The 10,413-nt window shown below is 50.9% G+C and overlaps 1 protein-coding gene across 2 annotated transcripts; it reads right to left on the bottom strand.

Annotated features, from left to right (window-relative positions):
• Window positions 1–3,652: 3,652 nt before the first annotated feature.
• Window positions 3,653–10,118, bottom strand: VAMP7 (vesicle-associated membrane protein 7). 2 transcript variants are annotated; one of them, XM_010081223.1, is made up of 7 exons: window positions 9,973–10,118; window positions 8,050–8,107; window positions 7,320–7,457; window positions 6,926–7,016; window positions 6,419–6,486; window positions 4,800–4,892; window positions 3,653–4,123 (listed from the first exon to the last, which is right to left on the bottom strand). In XM_010081223.1, the coding sequence occupies exons 1-7, from the start codon at window positions 10,116–10,118 to the stop codon at window positions 4,055–4,057; spliced, it is 663 nt and encodes a 220-aa protein (XP_010079525.1). In that variant the 3' UTR covers window positions 3,653–4,054. The 2 variants fall into 2 exon arrangements, with proteins under 2 accessions (XP_010079525.1, XP_010079526.1); XM_010081224.1 differs by lacking the exon at window positions 8,050–8,107 and having other exon boundaries at window positions 10,038–10,118.
• Window positions 10,119–10,413: the final 295 nt, after the last annotated feature.

The raw sequence follows: 10,413 nt of genomic DNA, 5'->3' as shown, positions 1-10,413 counted from the left end.
TAGCCTTATTTCATATCAACCTCTACGTGCAGCCTTTTTGGAAGGTTTCTCACAAAAAACTTCTTCTGTGACCTGCTCTGGACACTTGCGGCAGGAGGCTGCGGGTTGGAGCTGCTGCTCTGGGGTGGGCGTAGCAGCGGCGCAGGGAGACTAGAACTAGTTCCGTAGATGGTAGCAGTAAGACTTTTTAAATTCAACCTGCTGTACTCTAATATTTGTCTGAAACGCAGCTGTTGGGGTTTTGTTGTTTGGTTTTTGTTTTTTTTTTTTACTTCTGAATAGAATGTATTTCTGCTATTTTTATTGTTTGTTCTAGAAGATGAAGCAGGTTTTTATAACGGTAGTACACTTCAAGCTGTTGTATTCGAGTGCGTGCGTCACAGTTCACAAGTGAAGGAGCGGTACACAATATTTGTGTGGGTTTGGGAACAGGCAGGGACAGGGGATGCTCTTTCAAAACTGCCGTTCAGCAGCATCTTCCTACCTCACGTGAGGAAGGTAACGAGCACCGGTTACAAGTAAACTTTTTAAAAACAACCCTTCCTGCCTGACTTGCCATGTTTCCCTTTGGTCTTTCAGCTCACCCCCCACTGCCCTGATTTTTGTAGGAGTTTTCTACTGTCTCTTTGGCTATGAAGGATTTGTTTTCCATGACCTGTCCCTCAGCAAGCGCTGGATGCTCTGGATACAGTCTTAGTACAGAAAATACGCACTGATAGCAATGTCCTCCCTGCCATCAATGTGATTTTTGATAGTGTAGTTTAATAAAATGTTATGGTGCTGAAACAGATCTGCTTTATTCCAACAGCCAGCCTGACTTTTGAGTGTGTTTTGGGCCAGGAACGAGGCTTTTCAGGACAGGCCCAGCCCCGCAGAAGTCTGCTGCTGCGCTGCAGCTCTTAAAGCTCTGCAAAGGTAAAGAGGTTTCCAGAGGAAGCCCCTTCTGGTGTTGGTATTTACCTGGAATCTCCTTGGATTTCATGGGAATGAGGTGGGAAAAGTTAATTCACAGCACTTGGGTCCTGCCTGTTCCAGGAGAACAGGAACAGGAAACCCCCCTTGCAACAGGGTGAAGCCCTGGGGGATGCTTCAGAGCAGAGTTCACTTTTTGCATAATTTGCTTTAGAAATTTAAAAAAAAAAAAGAAGAGGAAGAGACAGTTGGTATCAAATGGCAGTTCCAGACTAGCTCAGGTGTGTTCCGGTCTCATGCTGAAGGATGGAGCCAGCACAGGCCTGGAGCTGCCAGGAGCTGCCTCTCCTCAGCGCCTTGAGCAGTGGCACATAAGCAGCTTTCAGCAGCAGGGGGTGAGCCTGGAGGGCGAGGGGGGTTTGTCACCTCTCAAGAAATGCAGCTGTGAGCTAACACCTAAAAAGCAGCAAGGATTTCTTTCTCACGCTGCAGTATCAGTGTTTGTTAGTTTACAATAAGCTGCTTCAGCGGGGGCTGTGCACTGTTATTTTCCTGGAGCTGGAATAACCCTCTTCTGCCTCAGAGCAGCTTTGGAAATCTCGGAGCCACACTCTGTCGAAAGGGGAAAAAGGAAGGGTGTCGTTACCAGCACTGTTACAGTCTGGGGAAGAGGCAGATGAGGCAGAACTGGAGCCGTTGCTCATTCTCTGATGACAAACCTCTCCCTTCCCCACCTCAGAAGGGCAGAGACACCTGATTTTACACCAAGAGGCTTCTCGCCAGAGGCTTCTCGCCATCCCGATAACCCCCTGCTGGCGAGGGCCAGCCTGCGGCTTTTGGGCCCTAGGTCAGGAACGTGAAGCACAAACCCCAGCGCTGCAGGAACTATCACACTAATGAGATATTAATTCAAGTTTTATCCTTTCATGTTTCTAAGCTGTTCTCACACCAAGTGATCCTCCTTCAGATTTGTATACTCTCTATCATCCTGAGCAGACATCATTAAACTGCAGCTTTGCCTTAAACCAAGATAACGATCAGCTGAACTCAGCTTCTGCGAGTTTAAGAAGAAATCCAACTGTTGCATGAGCCTGCCTCTAACCCCCAGCGCTGCCTCAGCATTTAACGTTCCAGAGGCTCCAGCGCAAGAGCCTGAGCAGAACATCGTCTAGAGAACGGAGCAGTACACACACCCCCAGCTACTCCCTGGTTTCACCAAGTAGTTCCTACCACCAGCCTACACCTAGTGCCAGACTCGCCTCTCACAAAGCTAAGAAAAACTGCTTTCTGTACAGTAATTTTATTGAAATCAAGTTAATGTTGTTTTTACACTAATGCCTCAGTGCATCCTTTAAAAGGAAATATTTTCTTTAAAAAGTATTTGTACATGAGACAACAAATCATAGAAATGAACATGGTAACATCACCAATCCCTAAAACATGCACGGTCCTACACTGACGGGGGGGCTGTAAGAGCAGGAGGAAGGAAATCTTTCTAAGCTGTACATTTGATGAACAGGAACAGCCGCCAGTGACCACAGTGCTCGGGGGAACCACTGACCCTTCCTGGGCATCAACACCTGACTACCCCCAGTGAAATTTCAGCCTCCACGAAGACAAACCCGAAGACGCACACAGGTTTGTAGACAACCCTTTATCTGGCACCTGCTGGGAGCCCCAAGCTCAGTGTAACACACCCCAAAAAAAGCCGGTGGAGGAGCAGCAGCTTCGTGGCGTTGCCCTGCCTGTGTCGCAGGGAACGTGCTGAGTTCAGTCCCCAAACTCAGCCTCCCCAGACCTCGACAGCTTCCCCCCACCCTTGGGAGCTTCCTTTGTAGACCGTGATGCTTTGAGATTTCAGTTGTTTCCATTTCTTCTCTTGGAAATGAGCCTGTAAGAGCCAAACCCCTCACCCCAGGCACCCACAGCTTTGGCTCCACTCCTCCAGGACAGGGCGGATGACTCAGCCTTCACGGCTTCCCCCAGCCCACCAGGCAGCCCCTGTCCCCCGACAGCAGCACCTCCCTGCACCTTGGATCCTACATTTAGTTATCAGCCTTGGGTTTGGTTTGGGGTTTTTTTTATTTTCAGAAGAGTCCATATTACTCCATCCTCTGACAGAGCCTTTCTTCTCCAGACCATAGAGAAAGCAACCGTCCGTAACTCCACCCTTCCATCCCTCCTCCGTGCCCAGCTCCTGGCACACACCCGCAGAGCAGACGCGAAAGCAGCCGGTACCCGACGCCTGGTCAAGTCACATCAAGCGATTGGCCCCAATGTCACCTTAGCAAGCGGCACCGTTAGGATTCGCTTTAGTCCATGCTCAGAAGAGCAGGAGAAATACTGTGAGAGCAAGCAGATACACCCCTGCAACCTGAACTGTACGCAACCTTCTCCTTGACTGTATGCATTTAGCCATAAATTAAGGGGGGGGGAGACGAGGAAGAAGTGAGGATGAAGAGGCAGCTGAGGCGACCCAACACCCTCTCCTACCCCTGCAGAAAGACCTCCAGGAAACAGGAGGTTTCACACAGAAGCACTGACATCTCACGGTGCAACGCCCCAGCCCAAAGGCCATTTTTTTACTGCCACTGGCACCCTCTATGTGTTGAAACACGACAGAACCGTGAGGCCAGACGCATGGGGGAGGCACCTGGAGCTCCAATAATTGTAGAAAGTAGAAATTCACGTACACCCATCTTGTCCCTGCCCCGTTGGTTTGGCTCAGCCCGCCCTGAACCATCCTCCTGTGCAGGACAGTTCCAGCAGCGCTGCTCTCCGCTTGCACGCTCACATCAAAGTGCAAAGCTACATGGACACACGGACGAGCATGCACACAACCCTCCGGAGCTGGACGTACCACCCACCCCGCGGGAAAGGTTGGAGTTGGGACAGAAAAAGAAACTAAAAAAAAAAAAATTCCTTCAAGTAATTGAAACCAGCCCATTCTGGAGGTTAGAGCTGCACAGAAGCAGAGACCAGCTGGGCCTGCTTGGGGTGATAAGGCAAAAAAGTCCAAAGTCCTGGAGGGATGGAAGAATGAGAAGGTGTCAGTAGTGAAAGATTAAGAGTTATTCTGCAGGTCGCTTCTTCCCACTCCCGGGATGCTCATCTCCGAGTGACCAGCACCAGCTGCCTCCTGTCACTTCCGCACGCAGCTCGGCCAGGCCAGCCCGCCGCAGGCAGCCGACACGATGATATAGATGATGACCTGGAGAAAGGAAACAGCCGCGTCAGCAGGGAATTACCCTTCCCATCGCTCGATCACGGACTTGGCCTGGCAATCAGACACGAGCTTGGAAACCCCGGTTATCGGAACCCTGAACAGCTCCAGTGCCCCGCAGGACTCTGTGCCGTGCCTCTGCCTCCTCCCCCCGGTGCTGCAGGTCTGCCAACTGTCCTCCAGCAAAAGGCCAGCGAGGGTTCAGTGGTGACAAACTCCTTCCCACATCTGCCCTGCGATTCCACTGCAGCATCCTCATGTTAGCACTGTTCGCTTTTATCACCATCACATGAAAAAGAGCTACTTCAGAGTTACGTAACGAGATACCAACAGGACTAAGGCCTAAAAAACTTACAGACAGAGCAGCCATGAGCTCAACGCCTTCGCTCCTAACACAGCTAGCAAGGCAGTGCTCTACGGCCAGCAGAGGCCAGGCAGACCTGTCTGGAAGTCCTTCCCCATTGCCTGCACAAGAAAAGCTGCCTGGCACGATGCTCCTTTCTCCTCGCCCCGCACAAAACCACCCAAACCCTTGTGTCACAGCCGAGCCCCTCCCAGGCGCGCAGCTGACAACACGCGGGTCTGAAGGCAGGAACGTGCTGTCGGCATTTTCCAGGGGTGAAGCCTGACTTACGAGCTCAAGGTTCTCCTGCTCCGTACTTACAATCGATACAATGATGATGACGATGGTGAGCTTGAGGTTCTTCATACACATGGCTCTAGCCAGGTTCCTGCTGGTAGTTTTGAAAGTGACTGACTGCAAGAGAAAGTAACACAACGGATTAACTCCTGACCCTGCTGCCCAGGAAGCTGCACCCCAAGAAGCAAGAGGAAAAGGCTCTTCCCAGGCACAGCCTCCCGAAGAACCCAAACCTCTGCTGTTATCTCCTCCAGAGCCACGTGACTCCCGCAGTTACACCACTGCAGAACTGAAGGGGCACCGAGAGAAAACCCTCCCCTAAGAAAAGTGTCAGAACATCCAGAACCAGCGGGGGGTCGGGCCTTCCCAGGCTCAGCTCAGGAGAATGAAACACAGAACATGGGGTGTGGAGGCTGCCAACAAGGGTTCATTTACCGAAGGGTTCTCCTGGTTGGGTTCTCATTTGACTTCTAACCTTTTGGGCACTGAAGAGCTCCAAAATATTTACGGAACGGCCGATCTAATCCCCAACACAGTACATACAAGGTCATTACTGTAAATACTCCTGCCCAAATGAGCCCCAGGGGCCACACAAGTCCTTTATTGCCCCAACCTTCCTCCAGTACTTGGGTTTGCTGCATTTTATGGAAAGCCTGTGGTTGCCCGGCTCCGACTCTGCTCTCTGTATCCTGCAATTCCACCCACGCCAAACAGGTTTTGGTCACCAACCAGCCTCAAACACCCACCCGGCTGTTGTTAGTGCAGTATTTTCACACACATTCCCTGAACAGGTCACACAAGGATGGGTCTCCCAAGAAAAAGGCTGCGGCACCGGGAACAAGCCAACACAGCAGCACACTCTGCTGGTTATTTCCAGGTTGTCCCCACAAACCAGCTTCCAGCTCCAGTCCAGGCTCACCCAGGAGCGATAAAACACAGTCCACTACTCTGAAGTTTGGGAGCTTCAGCCCTGGATCTCCCAGGACACTCCCCACTGGGCTGTACGACATTCACATCCCATTCCCTCATCTTCTGCAGGGGTTCAGAAAATGCTCCAGAGTCTTTTAGAGACTATCCAGGTGGAACTACTCAGCTTTTTTAAAAATCAGCTGCTAGAGCAACTCTACAGATTAACACATTCCCATTTTATCTGCATCAAGCTGACTTCAGACCAGGCTGCAAGAGAAGCTTTAATTACAATCTTCAGCTTTCCTCTTGCTCCAGACAACGAGTGGGTTTTCCCTGCCTTGGGCACCAGAGATGAGGACAAGAAACACCAACACCGGCGCTGGCAGCGTGTGCGCTGGTTGTGGCAAACAGGAGGAAGCTGATGACGGTTCTTTAACAGCTGGTCCTCGCGAGCAGAGCAAACCCCACCAGCAGGATACAGAGCAGAGATGCACGGGACACCTTTGTGCTCTAACGGAGCTGCAAAGCTGGGAGGCAGCTGGTGAAAGAACTGTAGGGATGGGGTGGGATAAGACAGGACTTGTGTCTGGCCCAGGGAAGGATTACCTGCAGATTTAGATGCTTCAGTGTCCGTTTAAAAGTGGCTCTAGATGCTGCTCCTCCGCTGCTCCCTGACAAGCACAATTGATGCAGAAACACTATTTCCCCATTTCAATGTTCTTCCCCAGACTTACCGAATCCACAAGATTCTCTGTTTTATCGATCAGCAGCTCCAGCTTCTCTCCTCTTTGTGCCACAAGATCTGGAGAAAGAGACAAAAATCCCAATCCGTCGGTGGACTCCCAGGGCAAAAAGCAGCTTCCAAAACCGCCACCCAGCTGCAAGCCCGGAGCTCCTGGCAGTGGCTTTAGCCATCGAGCAGTTCTCAGCCTCTCAGAGGCTGCCAGGCAGCAGTACTTCAGGAACAGTCCCACCTCACAGGCTATGTTTTGGGACTGACCTGACTCAATTTTGGTCAATTCCAGACGTAATCTGCTATTTTAAGTGGTCAGACTTGTCAAAACCCAGCCACCGAGGCGCATTTTCCTCGCACCAGCTGCAGGAAAGCCTCCGTGACAAACAGACCAAATCCTTCACCCCATCGCAAGCTGTGCGAGCTCGTCTGAAACAGAGCTCCTCCTGCCCACCTGCCACCCTCAACCGAGTCCAACGCACGCGTGGCACTGCGGGAAGGCAGATACCTATGTTTCGAACCATGATTCCTTTAAGTTCGTCGATTTGAGCTTGTGTCTCTGCCACCTGGTCAGTGCCCCTGCTCTCCGAGTGGTATTTCTGTAACAAATAACAGTCAGTGAAAGCAGGGACCCTCAACTTCAGCTCCTGAAGACAAAAAAAGGAAACTCCTGGTCACTACGGAACAGCACAGATAAAAATGTGAATTTTCACATCACCCAAGACATTTACAAGTGGGCAGTAAAGGGGGGAAAAGCGAGAGGCAGTTCGGGATTAGTGGATACTCTGAAGTTCAGTTGAACAGAAATGGAGTAACACGCGTTGCGAGTGAGAAAACACAAGGAGAATTTCCAGGGAGAAGTTTGGCTTGTGAGAGAAATCCCATTTAGCAACAGATCTCACCAGCTGTGCAGCCAAGACACTGGAGAACTCGCTGTTCATCGCGTAGGGAAGGGCTGTCTGGGCTCTGGAGCCATACGTGGTCTGAAACCTCTTCTTGATTTCATTCAGGAAGGTGAAGGCTCTGGATCGTTCAAAGTCCTGGAGGGAAGAGAGCAGAGAACATCCACGGCTGTGTCAAGTCAGGAATAAGGAAGCGTAGGGAGCATGCAGCCAGCTCTGGAAAAACTGTAATTATCCGTTCTAGGCACAGCGTGCTCGTTAAGTGCTGTGGGATTGGACTGGTGGTCCTGGGGGCTGAAGAGCAGCCAGAGCTCAGCCTCAGCTTCCCAGACAGTGGCTGGCAGCAGACTTTTCTGGGGTATCCACAGCTCTACTTCTGTGCCTGGATCCTTTTCCCAGTGAGGGAGTTTTTGCCCTCAACACTTCCAGAACTGAGGAGCATGATGCTATTGCAGTGACACCGAGATTCACTGCCCAGGGCTGCCAAGAGAGAAACTAGGTAAAAACAAGACCCTGACCTCACAGCTAACTGCTCATGGGCGTTTGAGTTCCAGGCTTAGACGTCAAAGCTGTAACTGATGTGACTGAGAACACAAGCAGTAGCTCCAACAGGGGAAAGGCAGCACCTCTGATGAGGAGCCGCTATTCATTTTCTTTGACCTACAGATACCAAAAAAGCCCAAACTTACAGAGAGCCTGTCTGTGCAACAGCTGTAACCAAAATACTTACGTCATCCGTGATGCAGAGGTATATAATCCTGTCCTGGCAGATGTAATGAAACAGATAACTGCAGAGAAGAAAAAAGAGAAAAAAAAAAAAAGTCATTTGGAGCTGCCATAGGACTTGTCTTCTAGAAGACACTCCTGCCTGCAGGGCCTTCGAGAGCTGGAGAAGAGCAAATTCCAGTTACACTGCAGGAAATCACATGGATGCCAGCACATCCCAGTTGAGGAAAGTGTCTCCACTCCCACAAGCTGCACCTATGTGTTAAGAAATCCCCGGCCTCCTGCACTTCGCAGTAGCTCTGCGGGACATTCAGCTGCCAAACGCCTTCAGTTCCACCTTCTTCCAGCCACTTACCTGTAAAAACAAAACCTTGGCGGGACACCCCGGGGTGAGATTTCTGCCTAAGCCCATTCAACGTGCCCACCAACACCCACGTGCTGGCTCACGGGTGACGAGAGCTGCAGGGAACTGGAGCGCCCAGAAGGAGAACGCTTCAGTGACCCTCACTGGTACAGCGACCGGCTTCAAGACAAAAGCACCCACAGCAGAAAGGGAATTGGAACAATAATCAGACTCAACAGGCTTGAACCATGCAGCTGGGTCAACTATTCACGTGAAGATGCCTTCGGTGGTGCTGAGCGAACACAGGCGATAGTTAAATGCAGCCCTCTGGCTCCTGAGAAACAGCGCAAACCAGAAGAGGTGCTGTCCAGGTCAGAAGAGACGAACTGCAGCAGAGGAGCTGCTCTGATGCTCAGCTCAGCACCCAGAGATGCAGAATGGCACCTGCGTGTTGTACCAGCACAATGCAAAGCAGAACCACCACAAACTGCAGGGATCTTCTGCCACATTGGTTAAATCCTCATTAAGGAAACGGGCAGTAACGACAAAAGATCACATGCTTCGCAGGGTGCTTTGCAAGTGCAGATGCGTTAGCTACCGGTCTCTCTGTGCTCCCCTGCAAAGAGCAAACCAATCTCTACCGCAACTCAAGCTTTCATCTATAAAAAAGCACTACAGCACTCCTGAAACTCAGCTCTGTAGTTGTCACTGGCACTCAAGGCAAGGTCAAAATGAAAGAAATCACTGTACCCTTAAAATTACAGTAGAAAAAAAACAATTCAGCATCCAAAGTACTTCAGACCACAGGGCAGGCAGGTTCCTCAGCTCTCCCCAGGGACTTTCAGTGCTCCCAAGGCAGGGAGGGATGCGGGAAGACGACACCAATCCTTCTCTCTTGCCCTCAGGCTGCCTCAACAGCTTTAGCAGGACAGCTTGGGCAGTACTGAGAATCCAGTCACACTGCCAGCTCCAAACAAAAGAGCTGAACTGGGCAAACACTTTTCAGTTTGCTTTCTCCACAATTCCTTCTTTAGTTTGCACACAAACACCGTAAGTCAGCGCAGTCTCAGGCGATGTAACAGCTAATCCTTCCCGTCCATCACCTGCCCGAGGGCTGCTCAGAGATCTGTACCAGCCTGGGAGAAACCCTTCCATCCCACAGACTGGGTTTGGGGTAGCTCAGGATGACTCTACCTTAAAGCAACCAGGATCCACAAGTGATCTGAGAAGGGCGACACTCTCACCTAAAGCCACAGAAAAGCCAGCAAAAAACCCCACAAGCCAAATACCAAAGCCTCCAACTGCTTGGTGTCCGCAGCTGAGCGCCCTCCAGCTCACTTTGGAGTTGTATAAAAATAAAAGTTGATTTTGTATCAACCGTCTGCCTACTTATTGCTAAAGCAAAACTCAAATCCTGGTTATGCTGCAAAGTTCTGGGGGAAAAAAAGAAGCTGTTGAGCTGACTGCACATTCAGTCAGGCCAGGAACACATCAAATATGAAACTGGCCCTGCTCCAGCTATCCCTGTCCTCGTGCTCGTTCTCTAGTCTCTCCTCCCCTCCCCAGAAGAGCAGCATTACTCACTTCCCATGGGAATAGGTCAGTTTGTTGTTTTCAGATGGTATTTTCGCCAGGATCTGCTCCGTCACCTCCAGGAAGTTTCCTCCACACCAGGCATGTTTGGCCAGGATGGTTGTGCCCCTGGCCACAACAGCGAACAGGATAGCCATGGCTCCACACCACCTGGGAATAAAAACACGGCCAGAATTAGAGTCGCGTTCCTCGGCAGAGAAAGCGTCCTCATCTTACCAGTGTGCTCTTAGCCCTCAAGGTAACAACCTCATTCAGTACTTGACAGGATGCCGCTGTCAGAAACGCTGTCAGAAAGCTGCTCTCGTTTCCCCTTTTAGGGCTTGTTCAGAACCACACCAGCACTACAATCACCTCCAGGAGGTGGTTTCTCTTCCTGCACGCTGTCCTACAGCCAGCAGTCCCAAAAGGAATTTTGCCTCTCTCGTTTCCACC

Source organism: Pterocles gutturalis, unplaced genomic scaffold, assembly GCF_000699245.1.
Source record: "Pterocles gutturalis isolate BGI_N339 unplaced genomic scaffold, ASM69924v1 scaffold14064, whole genome shotgun sequence".
NCBI classification, from domain to species: domain Eukaryota; kingdom Metazoa; phylum Chordata; class Aves; order Pterocliformes; family Pteroclidae; genus Pterocles; species Pterocles gutturalis.
This window is presented reverse-complemented; position numbering and strand designations above follow the sequence as displayed.